Raw genomic sequence first — 26694 nt, forward strand, 5'->3', positions numbered from 1 at the left:
TCAGCAGCCGGGGTCCTACCTGTTCCCCGTCCAGCCCTGCGAGCCTTGCCCAGGTCCCTCACACCCACCTGCCCTCATGGCCAGTGCGCCTGCGTGGCTGGGAACCCGATCAGAGGCCGCTGGGGCCGCCTCAGTAGGTGGTGCGTCGAGGGCGCTGGGGCCGGCAGCGGGTGCCCTGGCGGGCCGAGTGCAGCCGGAGAGACGCCACGTCTCTGCTCCTCTGCAACGAAAAGCAAGCGAGGGCTCACCTCTGGGCTCGGTCACCAGGACAGGACACAGCCTGGGAGCTCGGCGCCGCCGCCAGGCACCTCCCCGCAGCCCGCAGCCCGGGGCCCTGCCGGCCGGCACTCCCGGGTCAAGGCGCAGCCCTACCTCTATGACCCCTCCTGTGAGGTGGGCCAGATTGGGCCCTGGGCAAAGCTTGTCAGGTCTGGAAGGGCCAGCCCCAAGGCCTGTGGTTCAGCAGCCGCCCGCCCTCTGGGCTGTGCACCCCACTCCCTTCTCCCGCGGGGGGCTCGGCCTGCCTACTGTCACAGGATTTCCCCGTGGCTCACTCATCAGGACTGAGTGCCCCCATGGACTTCCACCTCCCTCTCGCCCTGAGCTGCCTCACCCCTGCTGGCCAGGAGCAGCAGAAGTAGCCGTACCCACCCCTGGAGTCATGCCCTGGGGACACTAGGAAGGACCCTGAGGTGCTCAGCACATCTGGAAGGCTTGGCTGGGCCGTGTTCCCGAGAACGGGCCAATGCCAAGTGCAGCAGCCCCGTCCCAGCCCGTCCGCCTGCTCCCCAGGCTCACAGGGGCCCAGGCTCAGAAAGTGACCTACACACGGAAAACTCACGCTGACGAAATAAAGACCACGTGCTGGGGACGGGGAAGAAAGGTAGACGTCATATATTTATTATTTACATGGTGTGGTAAGTACACAAATACAGTGGTCACACAAATGCACAGGTCACACCACCCACACAGGCTGCAGATACTGGCTCGTGTGGGGGCGACGGATGCGACACTGTCCGCGGCCAGTGGGAGGGCTTGGGTGGGGTGCCACGGCTCACACTTCCAGAGGCAAGCCCCCTGCCCTGACTCACCCGCCCCAGCCACGTCCCCCAGCGCCTGCAGGGCGGCCAGCTGTGCGTCGGTGTGCCCACCCACGCCGGGCATCCCAGGACCGGCGCCCTGTGCTGTGGGACTTGGGGCAGGAGGGACCTGGACCTGTACACCTTTAAAGGCTAATAGCGTCCTACGAGCTCCCCCGTTTCCCACGCCTCTGCAGGGGGGACAGGGAGCGCAAGTACCTACGAATGTTTGCATTGGACCCCATTCCGAGACGGGGCTCCTGTCTACTCTGCCACCGCCTGGGGCCTTGGAAAGGGGCCACGGGGAGCCCGGCCCCCCGAGTGTCTTTCTGGTGAGAATGAGGCCGGCCCTGCCTGCTTCCGTCCTCTGGGCTCAGAAAGCAGGACACACCCTCCTGGGCCTCAGTCACGGATCACTTGCTTCTGGGCACTTGAGAGGGGGCTCCCTTGGGCCGGCCTCTTTCTGGGCAAACCTGCACCCCAGGTGGACAGATGTGGAGCACACAGATGTTAGCACACGTTAAGGGCCACTCTGCACTGCTAATATGTACATTCTGTCTAGAAAATGCCCCCAAATCCAAAGGCATTGAGGCAACAACCACCAGCAAAGTAACCGCACACAACCCAGGAGGGCCCGGCGCCGCCTCCGCCTCCGAGTCTTGGGCACTGGGTCCCAGGCACCTGGTGTCCGCTGCCGCGTCTGGGAAGGTGGGATCGGCGCTCGGCTCCGCCAGAAGCACCGCGACGCCCTTGCTCTCTAATGGCTCTGACGACTCGAGTCCTGGCGGCTCAGTTACGGTGGGAGGGAGTGATGGCCAAAACCAGGAGAGGTCACAGAACACAGCACACAACACACGCACAGACATGTTACACACGTGTACACGTGACAATTTCGGGAGAACACCCCCTACAGTGGACTACGCCAAACAGAAGCAGGAAACATCGCTGGCAGCAGGGTGCCCGCGCCCACCTTGGTCTACAGAGCTCCACGCCGGTGTCGGAGGCGGGACACTTTGAGGTCATCTTTTTTAAGACCGCAGAAACAGACAAGAACAATAAAAAGATTTCTTTACACAGATTTAAGCCAGTAATTTTTAGCAAAATGATACAAAACTGTCAGAACCAAGTAGAAGATGGTGGTTACAGCAGACTCATCAGGGGTCGCGGGCGCCACCGCGGCAGGGAGGACCGAAAGGCTCTGCATCGGGAGTCTGTTGTCTCAAGTGTCTCGCACTCACGCGGCCGTCTTCCCAGCCCCGGGACCATGTCCACGTGGGCCTCAGTGGAGCCCGGCGGTGGCAGCGCTTGGAGTCTGTCCGGTTTAGTCTGTTTGGTTTCCCCACGGGCGTTGCTGGGTGGGTGGCCTGGAGAGCGCCCGGTGTCCTAGCCGGGGAGCGTCACTAGTAAAGCCATGTAACAGAGGAGATCAGCCATGCATTGTCTGCCCTTCACAGCAAAAAGGAGTTCTCATCGGTGCACGACAGACTGAAGACCACTGGAAGCCACCCGACCGGGAATCTGTCGGAGCCAAAGCACAGGACAAGGTCAGCGTGCGGCCGGAGGCTGGGCCGGCCGGTCAGTGAGGCGCCCTGGGAGGAAGGGGACAGACGCCGCCTCGCCCACTCTGGACGCCCGTGCCCCCGGCTGCTCCAGGAGCTCCCTCTGCGGCCAGGACGTGCTCAGCAGAACAGCGACAGGAGACGGAAGAGGAAGAGGCATGCAGGCGGCCGAGAAGCTCGTCAACGACAAGACAGAGTCCAAGCGGGAGAGACGCTGGCTCCCAGCCACCCCCCCCGTAGCCTGGGGGCCAGGCCCCTGGGCACTGGGGTCCCCCCTCCAGGGGGAGGTACAAGCAGCTCCCATCGAGATGGTTCCTAGAGCACCGCAGTGTTAAAGCCCCAGCAGGTCCACATGGCCCAGCGTGGCCCAGACAGGAGCCCAGCCATGCACGTCGCAGGGAGCAGCGCTGGGCGACCGGTTAGTACACACAACAGCAGAGACAAGGTATTGGGCAGAGACCAAGTTCGAAAAGAAAAATAAAACGAGGAAGACAGAAACGAACGTGGAAGGAAGCCAGGACTGCGGAGACCACAGGAGTCTCGCGCAGCAAGAGCACAAGAGGCCCCGCCAAGCGCGGCCACTCAGCTGAGCACGACTGACACGATCCGACCACCGACCCTGGACCCAGCGGCTGGAGCGTCCCAGGGCCACTGGAGCCAGCGCATCCACCTACAGAGCCCGGGTCCGGCTCCCCACACGGCGGCAGGTCCTGGGGTCACCCATTCAGGAACCCCTACAGCCTGCTCGCTCCTCACCCCCCGACTGGCTCTGACCACAGTTCTGGAATCCATGAGGGGGAGCACTGGGCAGAGGGACCACACTCTGCAGCACCTGGCATGCAAGACCACGCCCACCTGTGTGCTCCCCGTGGGCGAGGGGCCAGCCCCGCCCGCCCCGGTGCCTGCTGTTGGAGAGACCGGCCATGAGCACACTCACCCAGTGCTGCCTTCCACCGGGAGACGTGCAGCTACTTGCCGTGGTGTTCGAAAGGAATGCTATTCTGAGGGGGGGGGGAAAAGACAGCTGTTGGTCAGGGAGCCGGCTGGCCCACAGGAGGCGCCTTTCCGAGAAGCGTGGCCTCGCCTCCACCAGCACGAGCCGCCCTGGAGCTCAGCCTCACCTGCCCCCCACCAAGAGCAGACAGTGGCTCCTCCAGGGTGACCTGCACTAAGGCCGACGGGGGCTGGGGCAGCGAGAAGGACGCACAGCTGCCGGCCTGTCACTGCTCGGAGCAGCCTGCGCCTCCTACCACACACGTCCGGACACACCTCCTCACTGACACGGCGAGCAGGGACCTCCCTGGGTGGCGGGACGTGGCCTAACACTGCCGCACGGCACAGGGCCCGGAACCAGCGCTGCCACCAGCACTGCCGGCTCCAGAGCACGTCACACACAAGCTCCTCCCACCAGACGCCCTGCCCTGCAGGCTCCCTGTGAGCCACTTGCACTGCAGGGACAGGGATGCAGGGCCGGCCCCAGGGGCTGTCTAGCACGGCTGCCCGTGAGAAGGAAGTGGGTGCGAGGAGTGGCCACTGCAGAGCGTGAGTGCAGGCTGGCCAGGGGTCAGGACGAGGGACACGGGTCGACGCCCCACACCCAGCGGGAGAGGGGCAGCAGGTCTTGACCGGCGAGCTGACGACGGCACTGAGGCCCTTGCTGCTGAAGCTGGGCCGGGCGCACGGGCACCAGATGTGTCTCCTCCCGGAGGGCAGAGATGCTGCCATGGAGGAGGCAGGCGGACACACGCACGGCTGCTTCTCCTTCACCCCCCTTTCTTCGGGGAACAAGTGTGGTTGGAGGCTATAACATCATGGAAGCCGGGACCCCACTCCCTCCATAACTTCCAAACCACCAGGGCTGACAGGGGCAGCCCCGCCCTGAGTCTCATGCTGGCCCTCAGGGGCCTTTCAGAGCCTAAAGGAGCCGCCCAGGGTGACCAGGAACCCGAGACAGACGCGCCTGGGACGGGGCGTGTCCTCCACGTGAAGATCCTGGGAAAACCTCTAGGGTGACCAGTGACAAAAGCGGAGGTGCTGCTTTTGGAGGGGAAACACACCCCAAACAAACCTCTCAGAGACCCTCCCTATGCACAGGCCCACCTTCTAGTCCTCCAGATGGAGACAGAACAGGAGCGCAGAGGATCCGAGTTACAAGCTCGCCGCGGCGGCTCAGCCTTCCCAGGATGGCCGCGGAGCTGTGCTCGGGCGCGCTGGAGGCCAGCGGCGAGGCTGGCCTGATGGAGAAAAGTTGCACTCCCACCTGTAAATGCCTGGCACCTGGGGGGACCTCTGACTCTTCCATTTCCTCAGTGACCCCAAACCCATCAGACACTTTCTTTTCTTAAGGTCCTTGGTCTTTGGTGGCTGGGTCCCCAACATGCAGACGTTGAGTCCACACAGAGCCCCTGGCGTCCCTGCCAGAGCTGCCCGGGGCCACAGCGCCACTGCACGCGCAGGTGGGGCGGACGGCTCCCCGGACCTGCTCCCGGCTGCTGACTCGTGGATTCCAGGGCTCCTGGGAAGGAGCCCCCGAAGCCCTGCTGCATCCTGAGGAGAGGGAAGAGGGCTGGGACCCTCACCCCGGCCAGACCCCTCAAGCCCCACATGCAAACCACCTGCATCTTCGGTCTCTGGAGAACTAGGCCCAGAGCCCACCGTGTCCAGCAGGGTCACTAGCTGGAGGTCAGCTCTGCCTCCGTCGGGCACACCTGGTCCTCTGCCAGAGACCAGCAGGCCCCGCAGCTCTCCAGCCACCATGCCCACGCCACTCCATTCACCAACAAACCACACCCCAAGTCCACCAGGCCTGGCCGCGGGGCCCGGGAGCTGACCTATACACCGAGGCAGCATCACAGTGAACCAGAGGGCCACTCGCACCTGACTGCCCCCCAGGACACCCCACAGAACGGTCGCGGGAGCAGGGGCAGGTTCCTGACGCCTGACCACCCTTGTCATGGAAGGGGACCTGGCAGTACTTGAGGGAAAAAGCTGCTGTGTTGAGAGAGCTGCTTGCAAGACAGAACCGCAGCAACGGCCGCCAAGACGGGGACCCTCACCCATGCACGTCACCAGGTGCTGGGCCCCAACAGGCCTCTGCCCACCGCCCCACGTGACTGCCTGCAGCCCCTCCCCTGGCCAGACTCGGCCGGGGAACGCCTAGCCAAGGAGAGGCGAGCCCAAGGCTGGGTGTGCCTACAAGACGCCCAGAGCCCGTGGGCGCAGTTCGGCGAGTGTGCGCAGGGGACGCTGAGCCTGAGGCCAGCTTGGGCTGGGGCAGCCGAAGAGAAGAGGCCCCGCGGGGCGGAGACGCGCCCGGCACCCACACAGCTGGTCTCGGGGGCTCTCAACCCCAGGGGCGAACAGCAGCCAGGGGCCAGGGCACCTCGTCAGCTCAACCCTTCAAAGCCCTCACCCACCCCGCCCGGAGCCCGTAGACCAGTCCAAACAGAGAGAAGCCTGGGCCAGGGTCCCCCCGGCAAGCTGGCGCCCGTACCTGTGAGGTGGACATGCGGGAGGTATCTTGTCGGCCCGTAAGATCCGACGAGGAGATGTTGACGGGGGCGCCACGGTGCAGCCGCATGCTCACTTTCCGCTCTCGTTCCATGCCGGACACGGGCCGAGGAGAGGTGTTAGCTGGAGGGGAGAGGCGGGGAGTGAGGCCTCCCAGCGCTCCATCCAAGGCTCTGTCCTCAGCAACAACCCAGGGCAGACCCAGGCCGCCTACCCCACCTGCATCCCCTTGGATACCAGGGCAGCACAGGCAGGTCCCCCGCCAACACTCGCCTCTCGCCTCCCAGCAGCTTGCCCAGGGCCTGGGGGCAGGGCCCTCGAGGGGGACGCCAGCGCGGGTCTCCCATGGGAAGGCTGCCCAGGGCTCTGCTGGGATGCTGTCGGGGATGGGGACGGAGAGGCTGGTGGGGGATGTGTGTACCAAGAATGAGAAACTGTGAGACGGACACTCGTAAAGGCACCGCCCAGGCTGCTCCCTGGCCTGTCCACCCCGGGAGTTGGAAGAGGGACACACAGGCACCCCCAGGAGGCACAGCTGCCAGCCCAGTCCCTACTCAGAGCTGGCTCCCCTCGAGGTCACACCCAAACAGAATCCACTGCCTGCCGGGAGGCGGGGTGGGGTGGTCACGGGGCTCGAGCTGGGGCCCCAGGAGCACTCACCAGTGTGTGAGGTAGGGGTGAGGGGGGTGGGAGCAGCCACTTCTTGTGCTCCCCGCAGCCGGCCCGAGGCTGTGGAAGGGAGCCCCCGTGTGGCTGGGTTCCGGGAGTGTCTTAACCGCTCCTCCCGGTCCCGGCGTTCCCGCTCGGCGTCGTCAGCGGCCCGGCTGGCACCCTAGGCAGGCAAGAGGCGGCCAGAGCTGAACAGGGCTGCCAGACAACCCACGGCCTTGGCCGTCCCTGCCACTTGAGAGACACCAGGGGCATTTGGAACAAGTCGGAGCCAGCGAGATGTCTCTCCCTCCAGGGCAACGCTCAGCTCACCCCAGTCCCGAGTGGGGGGCAAGCAGCCAGGCCTCCCCCGACTTCCCAGGGCAGCAAAGAAACCCCACGAGGGCTACCGCACTTCCTCCAACCCCAACCCCGGCAGCGGGGGCCCCTCGGCTGTCAGCATTCACAGGGACAGGAAACCGTCGGAGGGCATGAAGTCAGGAGTTTGAGAAGCAGGCGTGAGCGGCAGTCCACTCGGCCCAGACCTCGAGCCCAGGACAAAGGTGTCGCTGGTGCTCATGTCACGAGGAGGGCAGGGGCCAGGCCTGTCCTGGGAGGGCCGCGTGGAAGACTCAGGCACAGGCAGCCACTTCCACTCGCAGGGAGGACCAAGCCACTGCACGGCGCAGCATGTCCCGTGGTACAGCGAGGCGACCGCACACTGAAGCTCACACACGATTCCCAGCCCCACCAGGCAAGTCTGCAAACTTCGGCCGTCGGGCCAAACTCAGACCCATCTGTTTCTGCACACGTTTCACCCACACGCCGCCCACCGGCTTCCAGCGACACCCAGCTGGGCGGCTGAGCACCGCTGACTGCAGAGCCGAAATAACGTCCTCGGTGGCCTTTTACAGGAAAGGTCGGCCAAGCCCTGATCAGAGCGGGGCTCCGAGGGGCTCTGACCGGAGGCCCACTCTGATGTCAGACTCCAGGCCCCTGCTCCCACCCCTGGCTCTCCGTGGACGAACAGGCCAGGTCTGTGTCAGGCAGGCTCTGTGGCGGACCCTCCCCCCGCCAGAGGCTGCAGCCCCGACCCCGGCCGCATGGAGCCTGCGCCCGGGGCGGGGAAAGGCTTCCTGTTTTGCACCCGGAGAGGAGGCTCTGCTCCTCAGACTGTGTCACCCTGGAAAGGTCCCAATTCCTATTTTAAGCTCACAACTAAAGAGAACGAGTTTTAACGAAAGAGGAAGGGGAAGTTCTAAAACAACTGGGATTCTGGCTGTGATGCCCGCAGATTAACTAACAACCCACAGACCCAACTTGGACGGGAACACATTAAAGTTCAAACTCCGCCCCCACGCCCTGCAGCATCCCCGCAGGCAATTAAGGAACAGACACAAGTCTAGCGGATTGCAGGCCAAGGTCAGGCCCAGCACCCAGCACCTTCCCAGACCACACACTGGTGCAGAGGCCTGTCTCAGCCGCTCCTCCTGCGTAAGGAACACGCGGGCACCGAGAACTGATGGCAACAATCATACAATGAGCGCTCAACGAGAGAGGACTCGGTGTTGGAGAGGTCTGGCTCTGGACACCCCGCGCCTGCCTGTCTGTCTGTGCCTCCCCTCGACGGGCACTTTGCTTCTGGGGACCTCTCCGCTTCAGGAACCTCTCCCGGCAGGAACGCCAGCTCCAGTGCAGCAAACATGCTCCGAACCCGAACCTCAGGCAGCCGCCTCACGCACGTGAGCCAGACAGCCGCAGCCTTTGGCCGATGGGCTGTCCCCATCCGCATGGGAAGGTCAGCAAGCGGGCGCTGCCACTTACGAACTTGAGCATGTTCCAGTCGAACACGTAGTCGTAGGAGAAGCCCTGGCGATGGAACAGGTTCCGGAAGAGCTGCCTCAGGTACGAGTAGTCAGGCTTGTCATCAAAACGCAACGAGCGGCAGAAATTCAGGTACGTGGCAAACTCGGCTGTGAAACAAGACACTCAGAGCTAACCAGCCGCACCCCGACTGTGAACCGCACGGCAACAGGTCCCGCCACTGTTTACCACCCACCCTCCTCACTTAGGGGCAAAACAGGGAGCCTGAAACACCAGCCACTCTGTGCAGCATGGAGGCGCTGGGAAAGTTTAAGGAAATGCAGCACTGCCCGGGCCGGTGTGGGTCAGTTGGGCGTCATCCCATGCAACAAAAGGTTGCCATTCGATTCCTGGTCAGGGCACATGCCCGGTTGCGGGCTCGATCCCTGGGAGGGGGCGTGTAGCAGACAGCGGTCAGTTTCTCTCTCCCCAAAAAACAATAAAAAAACCTTTAGAGGAGAACGCAGCAGCACCGAGCCGCGTGGCTTCTCTGGGCACCTGTCCCAGGGGCAGCCCCGCACAGCAGAGGGAAACGCCCTGAGCTGCAGCTCCAGATGTCCGGAGAACCGGCCACCCGCCAGACGAGGGGCTGGCCCGGGCCGCCCTCCCGCCGCCCTGCACCGCAGGCCTGAGGCCACTCACAGGGGTAGCCTTTGCACAGCACTTCGATGGGTGTGGACATCTTCTTCTCACTGATGCGCTCGTATTTCTGCCTCTTGGTGGCAGCCTTCAGCCCCTGCCAGGGCAGGGAGCCCAGGTTGAAGTACATGAGCACATAGCCCAGCGACTCCAGGTCATCTCTTCGAGATTGTTCTGGAAAGAGGAGGAAATGAGTAAAGCCTGGCCCAAGCCAGCAGCAGCAAGCACACACACTGTGGAAAATGAACTCTAAAAACCACAAAAAAATACACTTGGATTCTTTGCTGAAGAATCTGCCCGGATGTGCTACTAGAGAACGGTGGCTCCCAGAAGAGTCACACCCGTGTCACAGCTGCCAGGGAGCCCCGTCTACCTGCCCACCCCCCACACCTCAGAGTCCCAGCACGACGGTCCCTGCAGCCCGCCTGCCTCCCCACGTGCTGACTCCCAGCTCCCGAGGCCGGCCGTTCCGAGCGGAGCCCAACATGCCAGGCTCACCGATTCCCAGGTGCGTGTTGATGGAGGCGTAGCGCGCCGTCCCGGTGAGGTTCTTGTTCTCGCGGTAGGGGATGTGCTGGTGGGTCCTGGCGTCCCGGTACTTCTTGGCCAGGCCGAAGTCGATGATGTAGACCAGGTTGCCCTTCTTCCCCAGCCCCATGAGGAAGTTATCTGGCTTCACGTCGCGGTGGATGAAGTTCTTTGAGTGAATGTATTCGATCCGGCTGATCTGCAGGAGAGCCACGGGGGTCAGCCTGACAGTGCGTGGAGGCGGCTCCTGCCGGCAGCCAGGGCCCGGCCGGAGCTGCGTGTCGGCACTCGGCTGGGGCAGTGCTCCATCATCAGATGGACACAACCTACCACCCTCACCACAGCCACACTCACACCTGGGGTTCCCTGTGGTGGGCTCTCCCGGGGGACGGACAGCAGCAGCCGTCCCGCTGCGGCCCCATCTGCCCGGAGGCAGGCCCCACACCGGGGTGCACTGTGCCGTGCCCGCGGTGGCTCTCCAAACCAGCCCACCATGTCACTACCCCGTGGCGACGGTGAATGAACACCTCCTTCCTCCCTGTGCAGGACAGGCGGGGGAGGGGGGCCCGCGAGGCAGCGCTTACCATCTGGTCGGCCAGCAGCAGGACGGTCTTGAGACTGAACTTCCTCGAGCAGAAGTTGAAGAGGTCTTCCAGGCTGGGCCCCAGCAGCTCCATCACCATGACGTTGTAGTCCCCCTCCGCCCCGCACCACCGGATAGTAGGGATGCCCACTGGAAGAGACACGGGTTTCAGGGCGGCCAGGGGTGAGTCAGAAGACCCTGACACACCTGTGCTCACATGTGACTCCCTGAGCAGGGTCAGGTGGGCAGTAGTCACAGGACACAAGGCGAGAACATGATGCCCACTTTGTGGGTAAAGGGTGGGCAAATGCAGGACAGAGAAGGAGGGGCAGCGAAGAGAGGGGTGTGGGCGGAAGCAGCGCCCAGGGACCCGGTGGTCAACATCCTCTGTGAGGGTGGTGCATGCACCATCGGGGGAGAGATCCGCCGGACACTCACAGCCCACCTGCAGGGGACACTGCCACGCGCACGTGGGAGCACACGGGGGGCCCCGACCCTGTGGCCTGAGGCATGTGACACGCAGGAACGACTGGCAGGGCCGACGGAGCTGCAGCTGGGACAACTGCAGGGCACCGCCACTTCTGTGACCAGAGCGCCCAGGAGAGGAAAGAGAAGGGACGGGGAGACTTCACACGGGAAGGAATCGCCCGGGGACGGCCTTTAACCCGCAGGCCCCAGGGAAGCATCCTGAAGACCATCACCCAGCCGCCCCGACACGCCAAGGGCTCACAGAAGTGACAGCCGGGAAGAGAGGCCCCACACGGAGGAGCGAAGGGCGGGGCTGCGGCTTCTCCTCAGAACGGAGGCCTGCCTCGCGCTGGGGAGACCCGGCATCCCGGAGGCACAGGCTGCAGAAGCCTCCAGCAGAGACAGGCAGGCGTGCGCAGCCACGAGGCGCAGGGGCAGCCACCTGCAGGCCTGCTCTGCTCCTGTGCACGAGCCAGTGGCAGGCGAGGCCGCAGCGACGTAGAGCCGGGAGCCCCTCAGGGCCCGCAGCTGCGCAGAGGCCGTGCGTGGCCCCAAACCCACAGCCTGACGGACACACGTGAGAACCAAGTCCCCCCAGCAGCTCCCAGCACCAGAGACGATGCTGTGGGAGGACCTGCCACCCGGAGGGCACTTCCCGCGTCAGAGACAGAGCAGGTGCCCTCTCTGCACAGACATACACTGGGCGGCCGACAGGCAGGACAGGAGGACAAAAGGGCACAGAACACACATTAGCAGCACACGCAGCAGATGGTGGAGACTCTGTCATTTCACAGTGACAAAGGTATCCGTTCATCAAGAGAACCGGCTCTAAGCCTCTGCAGTGAACAGAGCACCGCAATACGGAAGCAAAGCGACAGGAAGACAAGCCCGTCTGACTGAGCTCAGTCCCGTCTCACAGCGGGACCCTCCGTGCGCCCAACACCAGACAGGCCTCGCTGAAGGTGAAGGGCCGGCGCCGTGGAGTGTGCTCTGACAGCAGCACCCCCTTAGAAACAGAACGGAGAGCTCTGCAACGCCCCCAAGTTATCTGGAAGCTCCGTCAGGCGCTTCAGAACTGGTGCCTGCCTGTCCCTCGGGCTGTGCGGGCGCCTCAACACAGGGACAGCAGCCGCCCTCACCCCGAAGCCACACAACTGGGTGTCTCCCCAGGTCTTCCCGCTGCTGTCCCTTCGCTGGGGGCTCAGGGAGTCTCGTCCTTTGCAGCCTCCATGAGACCATGGATCGCCAACTGGTTTGCTGGCGGGTAGGCTGACATGGCAGACACTGCAGTCCTTGCTCACAGCCAGCACCAAGCGTCCAGCCCGGGAGGGGCAACGAGGCCAGGATGTCAGAGGCAGACAAGCCGTCCTGCTGGCGAGCAGAACACACGTGCTTGGCACACAGGCACCACAGTAAACGGCCCCGGATCCAGGGGGCGATCAGAAGGGGTTAGAAAGCGTGTGGGGCTAAGAGAAATGGGGACCCAACACAGCAGGACTCAGGAGACGCTGCGACAGTCGTCTTTGGGGGAATTTGCAGCAAGTGAACACCTGTGCTAGACACAGATCAACAATCTGTTTCTATCTGAAAACCTAAGAAACCCAAAGTTAGCAGAAATAAAAGGTCACAGGAAAAATCAATGAAATAGGAAACTTACTGACACCAAAAGCTGGTTCTCTGAGAAGATTTCTGATAAACCTCTAGTCAGACTGCTAGGGAAGAGGAGATACAAGCTACCACCATCCAGACGGCGGGCTAACGAGACTGCGAACGTTCACAGGCTGATAGGAAACACGGGAACTGCTTCGTGCCAGTCACTCCAACTCAGACAAAATGGACAATCTGAAGAGCACAACCACCCAAGCCGCTGCTGACCACGAGAAAAGGGACCAGCGCCCACAGGGCCTGCGAGAAGTCCCAGCAGCGGAGGGCGTGCCCGACACCGGGACGCACAGCAAGGCGCGTCCACACAGGCCTGCTCCCTTCTAGACGCTAGGAAACGCAAACCAACCCGACAGCAGCAGAGGGAGGAGTGGAGGGACAAAGGGGGACCTAAACTTCTGGGAGCGACGGAGACAGCAACTCCCCCAGTCACAGAGATGGTTCCATGAGGGCATCCACACGGCAGAACCTATCACACTGCACACTTAAAATACACCCAGCTGATCACACCTCAGTGAAGCCGACCTAAAAAGAAACGTTTCCAGCCTCCCTCTGGAGGTGGTTCCTGGTGAGGAGGCACACGCCCCTTGCCCTCCTGCTCACGAGGCCTCTCCCACCGGAATGACACCTGCACAGGACCCACGGCTGGTCTTGCGGGTCAGTTCCCAGGCCCGTTCCTGTCTCCGTGTGGAGGCAGCACCACTGTGGCCAACATGGGTCCCAGAAGCTGCGCCGTCCTTCACAGCCCCCCCACCCAGGTCCCATCAGGGCCACCTGTGGTGCGTGGTCACCACAGACCTCTGGTGCTCGGCAGCGTGGCAGGACCACCACTTTGGATGCGCCTGCTTGCTGGCCGGACCCCTTGTCAGCTGCTGCCCGCCGGCGCTTCGCCGTCCACGCTCCGTCACCGTCCTGTGGGCGAAGCTTCAGGGTCAGACCCGCTCCCTGAAGGTGCTTGCAGGCATCGGTGACTCCGGCTGGGACCAATCAACAAAGCGGCAATTCCCACGCGATTGCTCGCTCTGCGTTTTTCTGTGGAGCTTCCTGTGTGAGCGCACTCTGGAGCCATGAATGCTCCTCCCTGCTCCCGGGGCTGGAGTTCCTGGTTCTGAGGTTCCAGTTATCCCAAGTCTGGCCAACAGGTGCCCCTCCAAGCTTGCTCCTGTGTCCTCTGGACATGTGCCACTGGCCTGAGCCACACGCAGCCTGCTAGACTGCCTCACCTCCTCCCGCCCAGCCCTTGAGACCAGGCTCCTGTGGAAATGACACCAGAAGCCGTTACCTGGATGCCAGGCATGCTCACTCCTTCCAGCCCGAGTCTTGATCTTCTCGGGGCACATGCCTTCCTCAGGAGTAGCAGTCAGTCTCGGACCTTGGCTATCGCCCGAGTTCGCAAGTCCGCTTGTCGTGTTGGAGACGCTGCTGGGCCCGGACGGAACCCTGCTGGCCGAGCCCCTGGGAGGAGCGACAACCGAGTCTTCACCCCAGGAACACTTGTGCGTCGTCTTCAGTGCCCTCCAGCCAAGCTTGTATTTTCTGCTCACAGGTCTTAAGTGGCTCAAGACTTAGTCCTAGTCACCTATGGTTTGTGTTTGGCTAAACTATTAAGAATTAAACTTCAGCTCGGCCAGTGTGGCCCCGTGGTTGAGTGTCAACTCTTGCACCAAGAGGTTGCCAGTTCAATTTCTGGTCAGGGCACAGGCCTGGGTTGTGAGGTCAATTCCCAGTAGGGAGTGTGCAGGAGGCTCACTAATGTCTCTCTCTCTCTCTCTCTCTCTCTCCCCGCCTCTAAAAAATCAATCACATTAAGAAAGGTAATTACACTTCAGTTTCTGGACTTCTCAGGGGCCAACAGCCATCTGACCAGGACCCTGGGGCTCAGCAGACTGTGGGCTCCGTGTCCACCCAGCAGCTTGCAGGTGGCCGTGCCAAGGTGCTGGGAGCCGCAGCTGCTGCACGGGGCTGGCATCCGTAAGTGGGTCACCATGCACACGGGATTAGGCTTCCTGTCTGCGCCATGACCACGCTTGACCCCGGTGCCCTGAGCCTGAAGGAGCGCGAGGCAATGGAGGTGGGTGTCCAGGAATCTCTCCAGCGACTGGCCCTGGTAGGTGTTCTGTCCCAGGGGTAGAAGATGGAAGGAGACAGAGACAAGCACCACAGCTGTGGAGGTCTAGACCAGGGCTCCTCAAACTGTTTAAACAGGGGGCCAGTTCACTGTCCCTCAGACCGCTGGAGGGCCGGACTATAGTTTAAAAAAAAAACTATGAACAAATTCCTACGCACACTGCACATATCTTACTTTGAAGCAAAAAAACAAAATGGGAACAAATACGATATTTGTATTTGCATGTGGCCCGCGGGCCGCAGTTGGAGGACCCCTGGTCACCGTTGTGCCAAGGAACCAAGCTGGCCCTCCAGCCTAAGAGGTGCCCCTCCCACCAGAGCACCAGCCACAGCTCACAGGGAGAGCCAAGCCAGCCTGCCGCTGGGGAGGAAGCGCCACAGCCCTGCCCCATGAGGCGGCCCCACGGCCGGGTTTCAAGGAGCATGGAGAGTGGAAAGGGTGGATACTGCGTTGAGCAGGGTCCACAGCATCCTCCTCCTCCCCCTGCAAGGGGAGCGGGCACGCCAGCCGTCCTGTGCAGGTGCCCCGCGGGCGTCAGGGACACCCCAGAACCTCAGCCGGAAGCGGCCTAACAGGGAAGCTGTTTTCCTTTGAAAGAGGAGAGGAGGACCTGCCTGTGCGGAGTGAAGCAATGAGGCGTGAGAGCAGCGACGGCCCAGCCCCCAGCCCCCAGCCCTGTCTTCTCTGGGAGGGAGGGTCTCTGAGCAGGGTTCTCCAGCACTGGCTTCCTCGCTCTGGGGTCAAGTGCTGAGCTGCCCCGGCCAGTGGGTCAGGATGAGACAAAAGGGGTGGCTGGGGACCAGCTGCAGGTCAGCTGCTCCTACACTCCCGCGCGCCCCACTCCAGCCAACACCACTGTATGCTGCTCACTGGGACAACTGCGCTGTGGTCCACGCTCCCAGGCCAGCGGCCCCGGTGGTGTGCGGACACACCTTGTGCGCCCCGCTTTCTTCCTGACGTCCATGTTCTGCACTGCCTGTTCTCCGGCCCGTGAGCAATGTGAGGGCTGAGTCGGCAGCCGCTCAGGCCTGCATGGCAAGAACATGGTGTCCTGTCACCATGGAGACCACCTATCGGCGTGCACAGCCTACCCAACCAGCTGACTTTGCCAATCGGAGCTGCTTCTCGGGCAGTGCCCTCTTGAAAGCCCCACATCTTCAATGTATCACAGGAGACAGTTTTACCAGGGGCCCCAGGATGTCACCTCCTCCTGGGAGAATGGCAACGGGTGTGAACAGGAAGAGGCTAGACGAGGGTGTTGACAGGCGAGGAAGGATTCCTGTTCAGACCCGCTTCCCCCACCAGGTCCTGCCTGTGGGGCCAGGCCTCCCACGTCACAGGGCTCACGTGTCCATAAAACCCTGAGTTGGTCCGATGTTCTAAGACCGCTGCACCCATCCCAAAGGCTGCTGGCTACAGGAAGCAGGGCCCGGTCCTTAACCTTCCCGGTGTGGCCCGAGGTGCCCGACAGCAGAGGGTGCCGTTGCGGAAGGAGAACAGGGTGCAGCCTGCGTGCTGGCTCCCGGGCCGGGAAGGACGAGTGCAGCAGCACACCGGGCGACGGGAGTCTGATCCTGCTCTGCCGCCCACCAGGTCGAGGCGCCAGGACTTGGTGACTGGCCACCAGGTGGGCCCGGCTGGTGTAAAGACAACGTGCTGCTTTTCTCGTGTCCTGGGCCTCATTGTTTACACGCTCCTCTACTGGGAAGACTTGCCAGAGCATCTTTGCCAGGAGGGTCACACCACGCAAAAAATCTGAAACACAGGCTTGCTTGCAGCAGGGTCCTGAGCCCTCCTTTCTTCTTTTTCTCCTCTTTCCCTATTTTATTTTTATTTATTTTATTTTTTTTCCCTATTATTAGTTAAGGTATTACAAATGTGTCCTCATCCCCCCCCCCCCCCGCTATTTTATTTTTAAATATTTTTATTGATTTAGAAAGAGAGGAAGAAACAGGAAGGCAGAAACATCGCTGTTAAGAGTGAAACATCGACTGGATGATCGAACCTGCAAACTGGGCATGTGCCCTGACAGGGACGCGAACCGGCAATCTCTGGTGCCCAGGACGCCGCCCAACCAGCTGAGCCGCACTGGCCAGGGCACTCTTCCCTGTCTCCTATTTGGACCAGGTCTGTCCTAAAACGGACTCCTATCCGCCCCCAACCCCACCCTCTATTCCTCCCTCCCCCAAGAAAACGACCACACTTCTACACATTTAATTTCTGGGAGTCTCCATAACGCTTCAATGATTTGTGTCACATTCTGAAAAAGCTGGAAATAGTCCATCCACTGCTCCCAGCCTCCTGAGGTCAGACCATGCTTCCTTGATGGGACTCATGCAGGCACACCTGCCTTTAGATGGATCAGAGCTGCTTTAACCTCTAGTCCAAGGGCAGGGGGAGGGGGCTGCCAGTAGACAATGGGGTCGAGAGAGGAAGGAAGGGAAGATGAAGGTGCAAGTAACTTTTGTCAAAGTCGACACAAGGCTGCTTCCTAGGAGACAGACGAATGCAGCTCTGGATTCACTGCTAGGAACCAGAGCTTCGGGTGAAATCTTGAATTTATGAGGAGGAGAGGGAAGCATGGGCTTATCTGTCCTTTTCCAGACCCCTGTGGTTGGGGACCTGCAGAGTGAGCTGCGGTGCATTTTTGCTGGACTGGTGCTCACTCCTCACCTGCTGTCCCTGTGGACCACACGCTGACCCTTTCCCCGGGTCAGCAATCAGCGACCTGCAGTGCCCACGGGGACGCATGCAGAAGGCTGGTGAACAGCAGAGCCCCTGCTCTCTGGGCAAAGCGATGCCCACTTCCTCTCTGCCGGGCGCAGCGTGGTCTCGGCCTTGATCAGTGAGTTCACAGAACACTCCCAGGAGGCGCTCGCTTTTCTGGATACAATTTCTCTAAAACACAGGCCTGCCCTGTGGCTGGTGTGGCTCAGTGACTAGAGCGTCACCCCGAGGACTGAAGGGTCCCAGGTTCGATTCTGGTCAAAGGGCACTTGCCTCAGTGGCAGGCTCGATCCCCGGCCCCGGTCGGGGTATGTGCAGGAAGCAACCAAACGATGTCTCTCTCACATCGATGTTTCTCTCTGTCTCTCCCTGTCTCTTCCACTCTCTCTAAAAATCAATGGAAAAATATCCTCAGGCGAGGATTAACAAAAAAATAAAGTAAATTAAAAAATGAAGTAAAACACAAGTCTTACACCTGGATAGCAGCCACTGAGGGTGTGTCTGAAACTGGGGGAACCCGGATCTGTGTGGAGAAGGGCCAGGGGAGACTGGGAGCCGTGGCACCGGCTCCTAGAGCAGGGTTCTGGCGGGAAGCAGTGCTGGCCCCAGGCACTGAGCTCCGTCTAGAGACGTGTCTGATCCTTCCGGCCGGGGCGAGGGGTGCTCCTGCCTGTGCAGATGACAGGGGTGCCCTAGCTTGGGAGTTCAGAGGTGCTGCTCCTTAACAGTCAACAAGGCTTTTAAGTTGGGAGGTTCTATTCCACCCCAGCACCAGGCTCCTTCCCCCCATGAAGGCCACATCCTGAGTCACCTCGTTCTACTTGTCACCACCTTAAAAGTTGTGCCTGAGAAACTTCCTTCTGCTGCGGCCGCTGGCGGGCAAGCACCCTGGCCGGGTCCTCTGCGGGCCTCTCCCTGGGACGACAGGGGCAGAAAGTTCTCACCCGTGTGCCAGTCGGAGGCCTCTCTGCTCCCATAAACGCAGGAGGGACACGTGGACACCCTGTGCAGGGCCAAGCAGGACCGTGTGCTGCTCTGGTCGTCTCTGTTGCTAGAGACACCTGTGCTGCACCAAGTGCTGGTTTCCAGCAGCAGCAGAGACCCCGCTGCTGTGAGGAAAGAGGTCACAGCCCTGCAGGGAGCCCCGGGGAGTGCCCCCCAAGAAGCGCCCCGGGGCTTCCGAGGAGAAGCAGCGCAGCATCCTTCCCAAGGCCCTGCGCCCGGGTCCCTTGGGGAGCAGCAGACAGTCCTCTCCAGGCTGCAGCGCCTCCACAATGGAGACTCCCTTGTACACCCCACCTCCTGCTCCATCTGCGAAATTATTTCCAACTCCAGAAAATTCTAAAAGTTAGACTCTGAGGTCAGGATGGGTGCCCTTTGCATCAGGACCCTTAGGCCCCAGGGGAGGTTGGGGGACAGAATTGGGACAGTTAGTTCAGCTCAAAGGGGTTGCAGTAGTTTCACTCAGAAAAGTCTGAAGTCACCCCCCACCCCAGCTTGTGAACAAACCATGTGACCCAGCTGGCACCGAGTGACCCGCAGGGCTGGAGTCAAAGCCCACGCCGGCCCTGAGCTCAGACACTGTCCCGTGCGGACCGGGGAGCAGTGCCTGAGCCCCAAGTCCGAGTGAGGAGGCCTCTGCAGCCGCCTGACAGCTGGGCCCAGGAGTGGGCATTTTCCTCCCTGCCCCCAAGCACCCCTAGTTGTCTCTTAGCAGGTCAAGGCCATACCTCCTCCCTGCATCATTTTGTAGATTTTGCTCTCGATGTGGAGCTGAGGGTGTTTGGTTTTGACACATTCAAGCTTGATGGCAACTTCTTCTCCCGCCACAATGTCCGTACCTAGCAAAGGAAGAAAAGCCAGCGTTAATTACCAGGCAGGCGCCCACCACCTAACCCCATGTCACACCTCCAGGAACAGGAGCGCTGTCCGCATCTCCCAAGGACCACAGGATGGTCACGCTCCACTTCCTGTCCTGAGAGGTCAGTGGTGCACAAACCCCGTGGAAAATGACCCCTTTCCCCTTGGAAAACAGGGAGGATTGAACATGTATAGGAAGTCTAGTTGGTTTCCCACCCCCACCTCCGCAGGGGCCCACTCAGATCATGTCACCAGAGACCGAGAAAGCTGACGGGTGCCCTTCACAGCCTCCCATCTCCCCTTCCTATCGCCCTGTTGGGCAGCCCCAGGGCGACTCCATGTGTCCCTGCGACACCTTCCGTGTGGCCCCTCGGCCCCGCACTGCTGGGACAGGCCTGTGTGCGTGTGTCCACCGGTCTCTAGAGCAGCGGTCCTCAACCTTGGCTGCACATGAGAATCACCTGGGAATCTTTTTAAAATCCTGATTTCTGGGCCTCATCCTCCGGAAATTGTTTCTTTGTTAATAATGTTGTGGCCCGACCCCATAACAAAGAAACAGAATTTCCGGAGGATGAGGCCCAGAAATCAGGATTTTAAAAACATTCCCAGGTGATTCTCATGTGCAGCCACGGTTGAGAACCACTGCTCTAGAGGGAAGGCTGGTCTCATCAAACACATGAGCCCAGCCCACCCAGCCAAGGATCCCGCTCCCAGCCCTCTCAACAGTCAGGCACTCCTCCAAGGGACGCAGATCCCCAGGTGGCAGCGCTCCTCCCTGACCCATCACAGCCAGGCCAAGGGACCGGGGGGGGGGGGGGGGGGGGGCGCGGGTCTCAGTAAGCCTTGTGCTACGAGGCAACAGGACAACTTGTGTTTCTTACGGACACTAGACCGGGAGGATGAACTCTTGTTTCCAGAGCCCTGACTAGACCTATGCAACATGGACCTGTCATACACCTTTGTTAGTTTTGTACTGAAACTGGCAATACAACGTAGGCTGATACCTCCAATTATCAGCCCGTGAGTTTTGAGGTAAAATTAAGAGCTTTTATCTGCCAATATTTTATCTTTATTTTCCTCCAATAATGACTTGCAAACCCGACAACCACCCCTCTGGCTTCACACGTGAAAGCTCCAGAGCTCCAAGCTGGCCCAGGGCGCCTGCAGGCCCTTTCTCGGGGCGCTGTAACAGGAGGGCAGGAGTCCTCCACGCAGAGGGCGGGGCGCTGCTGGCTTCCTCACCGGTGCCCTCCAAGCACGAGGCCCTGGGAGCCTCCCCAGCAGTCGGGTGTTCGTGAACCGCGAACACTGGCTCCAGCGGCGCGGACGGAGCCTGGGACACTCCCTCCCCAGCGCTCGCCACCTCCGCCTGGCCGGGAGACCACAGTGCGACTCATGAGGGCATCAACGGGGCATGGTCACAAAGCACACTGAGACGCCCAGGCCAGCAAGCACCACAACAGTGACCGCCTGCAGGAGAGCTGCCCGCGGAGACGGACGTCCAGTAAATGCCCACGACCCCAAAGAAAAGTCTCATCGCTCAGATGCCGCCGGGGATGGGCCACGGCTAGTGAGCCTGAATCCAAAACCGGTCACCAGTGCAGATCCAGTGGGATATTCCCCACCGACCGACCTCTCCCGTGGCCTCCAGGTCTGAGAGCTTCCCTCCCGTTGCAGAGACCCTCGGGCCCTCAGAGAGACAGTGCACGTCGCTCTGCCAGCCTGCAGTTGGGACCATCTGCCCAATTACAAGAGAAATGACCTCACCACAAAATGGACTGTGCACGTGGAAAATGAACTCCAAAGTTCCTGTGAGGACCTGGAACCCTGAACTGAACCAGCCAGCGCAGGAGGAGCGGATGACTCATCGCACCAGTGACATCAGCAGCTCCACACACGCATCACTGCCGTCCCAGCCAGGACACAGGCCCTCGATGAAAAAGCAGCCTGGGCCTTCGCAGACTACCCACCAGGCGAGTGCCTCCGGGAAGGCACCAACACTCCCAGCTCCACTCGCTGGGCAGGGAAAGCTAACACAGAAGAGCTACCCCTGCAAGACAGTCTGTGGGACACATGACCACAGGCAACTCTGGAACACAGAGGATTCCCTCCTCCAACCATGGTGCCCAGCCTGTGCCAGGATCACACCTGCACCGAGCCGGCCCCCGCCAGGATCACACCTGCACTGAGCCGGCCCCCGCCAGGATCACATCTGCACCGAGCCGGCCCCCGCCAGGATCACATCTGCACCGAGCCGGCCCCCGCCAGGATCACATCTGCACCGAGCCGGCCTCCGCCAGGATCACACCTGCACCGAGCCGGCCTCCGCCAGGATCACACCTGCATTGAGCCGGCCTCCGCCAGGATCAGAGACATGAAAATCTCCCGAGTGTAGGAACTCCAAGAGAAGGGCTTCACGTGGGCTCTCGGCCACTCAGACATGAAGGTGACGCACACCATGGCTGCCTCCCCGGGAGGTCCCACCCACTGGGTGGGAGTCCTGAGCAGCAGCCCTTCAGGTTCTGTGCATTCCATGGACACCAACCACCAGAGGCCACTGGGTAGAACCACGTCTGCAGTCGATAGAGCCCCAGGATTCAGGCGGTGCTGCTCCAAGCCTCGTCCCCAAACTGCCCAGAGCAGGGGGGACACACACAGGACAGCGAGGAGGCACCACCATCTTATTCTGCACCAGTATTGCTGGGACCAATTGGAAACTGCGAAACCTGGTGCTTCACAGCGGTGACTTGTGGCAGTGCTTCTAGGAACTGGTTCCAGGTTCAGCACCCAGTGTTCTGTTTACGCTAAGGTGCCTTAGCTCCCAAACAACCCAACTCTCAATCCCCATCAGGCAAAAGTGGGGCGTCTATGTTCAGACACAGGTCAATGCTGGTTTTACGAAAACAACACTGTCCCTCAAGTTGCCCAGACAAGACAGATGGTAAATAAGTGAAACGAGCCACAAGCTGGGCCCCGTCCTGGGACAGGGAGGTCACTCCCACTGAGTGACACCCACGAAGAAACAGGGAGGCCCCGGAACAGCAGGGCAAAGGTCACCCAGAGGGTAACTGTTGACCAAGCAGCTGAGGCAGTGCCAGGACCTCTCATTAGAGCCCTCAGCCACCACCCTAGAGGACGCAGGCGATGACCTACTATGTGTTCCACACCTGCCTGGTGCCACCAGGAGCATGAAAATCAGACATGAAGAGGTTCCTAAACTTTAGCCTCCAAAAAGGTGTCTGGACATGTTGTCAGGTGGACAGTATAGTCCGCCCGAGATAAATGGACAGAGCAAGTACCAAAGCCAAAAGCTGGCAAAATGAAAACCTCCATTCTGACACCAGGAATGCAGTATCCCAGTCCCCTGCCACCAGAAGACAGACAGGGAGGGGAACAGCTCCGTGAGAAGGGGCTCCCCGCACCCCGAGAGCCGAGCAGCCCCGGTGCAGACCACGGCACCACCACACAGGCTGGCCCCTCGCACACAATCTTCTTCCCCAGTGCCCATTGGTCACACTGGGCTTTGGAGCACAGGGTCCATAGTGGGGACACTGACCCTTCCCTTATTTCCAAATGTCATCACATGGGTAAGGGTGCCCTGACAGCACGTGAAGGGCTTCAGTCACCCCAGCAGCCAGGGCTGACGCTGGTGGAAGCTCAGACGGAGGGAGGCCCGCTCCAGCTGAAGGACAGCCTTTCCCTCCTCCCAGTGTCGAAGGAATGGAAGCACAGACAGTCCCAGTGGACCTCCATGACCCCAAGCGCCAGGCTCACAACAGGGTGAGCCTACCCGGTGGAGTCCGGCATGAGAAGGACCAAGGACATACCGACTTTCAGACGAGGACTCGATGCCTGAACAAACAGAACTAAACTCCGGTCCAGATGACTCAATCCATCCTTTGCTCTTTGGACCTCATCTTTGACCCTTAACTACTGTATGTGGTGAGCACCTTCAGACCCACCTTTCAGCCAATGAGATCTCCGCACGCTCCGCTCCTCCGGGTAGCAGCAGCCCGAGTCCACGCAGGTGGGAAAAGCCCGCTGTGCTCAGCCCCACCCAAGGAACTCCACGTGAACCCCGGGTGCCTCTCTCTGAAGGAGGCAGGAGAGACACGCCACCCACCCAAGCGAGACACACGAGAGGGGCCGGCCCACAGGGAGAGGAGAGTGGAGACGAGCAGACGGGGTCCCGCCGAGCTCCCACCCCGAGGAGGAGAGCGGACACCTCGGAGAATGGCTCGCTGACAGCTCTTCCACGCGACTCTTGGACACCAGGCGCTGTCCGGCAGCCTCAGACCAGAGGACAAGGGCTCAGACATCTACTCTTGACGCCCGCAGAAGGGCTGGCTTCTCCGTCCAGCTCCTAGGTCCCAGGCTGAAAGTGTTGCCCAAACCCCCCTGTTCTATAAATAAGGCGAACAGCTCGCATTTACGCAGCCCTTGGCCGCCCAAAACGCTGCCGAGAAGGCGGCCGGCTGACTGCGGGGCATCAATATTTAAACAGTAGAATCCAAACGTCTCCAAAGTGTATTTTACTCGGAGGACAGTGGGAGGAAATACAGGTTCAAAGGCAGCAAGGCCGCGTGCGGCGGGGTCCCCTGCGGGGGGCGGAGGGCGCCCAGCAGCGGTTGGGCACCTCCCCCGGTGGACCGGACCGGAGGGGCGGGGACAGCCAGGCCGGACCCTCCTCGACAGTCCACCAGCCCAAGCCCCGCGGGAAGAGCTCACCCCCAAACTTGCGCAACGGCCCACGGGGGCGGGGGGGTCACCGGCACGCAACCCCCGGAAGCGCAGGGCGTCCGCGGTGGGTGCCCGGCCGGAGGGGCGCAGCCAGCCGCTCCGCACACCTGCGCGTTCCTCCCCCGGAACCGGACACGGGCCAGAACGTCCCGCCCCAAACAGTTTTCGGACCCGCCCGGCCACTCCAACAGCCAGGGCCGAGCTCGCGAGGACAGCGCGGCGCCGCGGCCGCCTCCGCCGGCCAACGTCCGACACGGGCCGGGCCGCGGCCCCCACCGCCCGCTCCGCGTCCAGGCGCCCAGCGCGGAGCTGGATGCGCAACACGCCCTCGGCCGCCGCCCGCCCGCCTGGCCCGGCGCGTCGCAAAGGGCAGCGGGGGCCCCGGCGCTCCGGCCACCGCACCCAGCCCGCCGCACGTGCGCAGGACGCGGGGCCGCGCACCGCCACCGCCTTTGTCTGTCTGCGGGCCGCCGGCGGGGCCAGCGGGGCCTCGGGCCGACCCGGGCCACCCCGCAGCCCCGGGCACACGTTGGGCAGGTGCCCCCGGGGGGCGGCGGCGCGGGCCGGCCCGGAAAGGCCCCAGGTCCCTGCTGGGAGCCGCGGGGCGGGGTCCCGGGGACAGATGCGGGGGGCGGAGGGTGCCCAGACGTGGGGGGGGCGGCCGGGACCGGGTCCCCGCGGCCGGGCCGGAGGGGCCGAGCGGACGCCGGCCGGGGCGGCCCCGAACTAGGGACGGGCGCCTCACCGAGATAGATGTCTCCGAAAGAGCCGCTGCCGATCTTCCGGCCCAGCCGGTACCTGTTCCCGACTCTGAGCTCCATGGCGGCGGCGGCGGCGGGCCCGACTCCCTCCTGCCCTCCCGGCCGCTTCCTGGGTCTGAGCTCGGGGAGGCGGCGCCGCCGCTGCCGCTACTGCGGGTCCGGCTGCCGGCTCCGCCCCCCTCACGGCCCCGCTTTCACCATCGCTTTCCCGGCGCCCAGCCGCTCCCAGAGCCACAATACGGGGCGGATGGGACAGTCCGAGCGCCGCCGCCCCTGCTCCGGCTCCTGTCGAACACGCTTTCCCTCTCCCCGCCACGGATGGACTCGGATCTTCCGGGCCTAAATTCCCCTTCAGCTGCCTGAAGGAGCCGCCGCCATCGCGCTGTGACGTCACTTCCCCTAGCAACCTGGGGGCGGGGACTCGCTGTCCGGTGGGCGTGGCCAAGCGGCCTGAGGGGCGGGGCCGAGCTGCCCCCGCGAGCGGGGCGGGTCGAGCACGCCTGGGCGTCCTCGCGCGACCCCGGGACCCCGAGCCGGCCCCTCCTCGCTCTGCCCCCCGCCCCCTGCTCCCAGCCCCAGCCCCGAGCCGCCGCGTCCCGATTGCAGGCCCCGCGTTTGCCTCCGCGGGTGTCTCGGAACCTGCGGCCGCTGTGGACAGCCCTGGGACCGGCCTGCAGGCTGTGCCCTGACCCGAGGGTGATGGGGAGGGGAAAGCCGAACCCGCCCCTCCAGGCTCCCGGGGCCGCGCGCCTCGGACTCTGCATGGGGAGGGCCTTTCGTCCAGGACCAGGGTCGGAGAGATGACACCGGCCAGGCCGCAGGGGGTCCAGGGGACCACGGCCTTGGGGTGCACCCTCTCCGCCCGCCCCTCCCGACGTTCTGCACACTCGGACCAGAAGGGCGCGTCCTTGGGTCTGGGGTCAGATCTGAAGGGTGAAGGTAGGGCGAGGCCAGGACTGCCTGCCTCCATCCATCCTCTTCCTCACTGAACAGGTTCCGGACAGCGTTTGAGTTTTATCACAGGTAATCACATCGTGCCAGGCCGGACTAGAAACCACCCGGACCTCCATCATGGATCCAGCATGGCCAGTCCCCGCAGCGGAATGTCACTCAGCCGCGCGAAGGCAGGAAGCAGGGAGGCTACAGCGGGATGAGCCTTGAAAACGTTGAAGAAGCCGGACCACCGAGGGCCACACCCTGTGTGAGTCTGTGCATATGCAGTGCCCAGAACAGGCCCATCCAGACACAGACAGCAGATGAGGGGCTGGGGAGGAGGCTCCTCTCCCGGGACGAACACATCTGGGAGCAGGTAGAGGTGACGCCGGCAGCATCGTGCGTGTACAAGAGCCTCTGAATTGTACATTTTAAAATGGTTACCATGGCCCAGCCAGCGTGGCTCAGTGGTTGAGCGTGGATCTATGAACCAGGAGGCCACGGTTCGATTCCCGGTGGAGGCCACGGTTCGATTCCCGGTCAGGGCACAGGCCCGGGTTGGGAGCTTGATCCCCAGTGTGGGTCGTGCAGGAGGCAGCCAATCAAGGATTCTAACTCATCGTTGATGTTTCTAGCTCCCTCTCCCTTCCTCTCTGAAATCAATAAAAAATATATTGATATTTTTATAATATATGAAATATATAATATGGTGAATTTTATGTTATGGGAATTTTACCTCCATAAAAAAAAACAAACAAACACGGATCACCCTGGCCGGTTGCTCAGTGGTTAGAGCGACGGGTTGAGGGTTCCATGCCCGGTCAAGGGCACATATCTCAGTTGCAGGTTCAATCCCAGGCCCCTGCCGGGGTTCGTGTAGGAGGCAACCAAGCAATGTGTCTCATGTGGATGTTTCTCTCTCTCCCCTCCTCTCCCTCCCTCCCCCTCTCTCTAAAAAAGAATCAATGGATACCCTAGCCTGTGTGGCTCAATGGATAGAACATCA

The 26694-nt window shown here is 61.9% G+C and overlaps 1 protein-coding gene across 4 annotated transcripts; it reads right to left on the bottom strand.

The window, feature by feature from the left end:
* Positions 1-98: 98 nt before the first annotated feature.
* On the bottom strand, positions 99-25150 carry CSNK1D (casein kinase 1 delta). Of its 4 annotated transcripts, XM_059671594.1 has the most exons (10): positions 24740-25147; positions 19125-19235; positions 10411-10559; positions 9797-10025; positions 9302-9472; positions 8621-8769; positions 6809-6980; positions 6132-6271; positions 3576-3639; positions 2144-2597 (listed from the first exon to the last, which is right to left on the bottom strand). In XM_059671594.1, the coding sequence occupies exons 1-9, from the start codon at positions 24813-24815 to the stop codon at positions 3607-3609; spliced, it is 1230 nt and encodes a 409-aa protein (XP_059527577.1). In that variant the 5' UTR covers positions 24816-25147; the 3' UTR covers positions 2144-2597; positions 3576-3606. The 4 variants fall into 4 exon arrangements, with proteins under 4 accessions (XP_059527578.1, XP_059527575.1, XP_059527577.1 ...); XM_059671592.1 differs by lacking the exons at positions 2144-2597; positions 3576-3639 and adding an exon at positions 107-220 and having other exon boundaries at positions 24740-25148; XM_059671593.1 differs by lacking the exon at positions 3576-3639.
* Between the last annotated feature and the right edge of the window lie 1544 nt (positions 25151-26694).

Source organism: Myotis daubentonii, chromosome 16, assembly GCF_963259705.1.
Source record: "Myotis daubentonii chromosome 16, mMyoDau2.1, whole genome shotgun sequence".
NCBI classification, from domain to species: Eukaryota; Metazoa; Chordata; class Mammalia; order Chiroptera; family Vespertilionidae; genus Myotis; species Myotis daubentonii.

Bases quoted from the DNA above. Each gene is read 5' to 3' on its own strand.
- CSNK1D (XM_059671592.1), bottom strand. From the start codon at position 24,815: ATGGAGCTCAGAGTCGGGAACAGGTACCGGCTGGGCCGGAAGATCGGC. The intron at 10,026-10,410 runs GTAAGCGCTGCC...GCTCTCCTGCAG, and splicing joins TGCTGCTGGCCGACCAGATG to ATCAGCCGGATCGAATACAT. The intron at 8,770-9,301 runs GTGAGTGGCCTC...CTTGTTTCACAG, and splicing joins GCTGTGCAAAGGCTACCCCT to CCGAGTTTGCCACGTACCTG.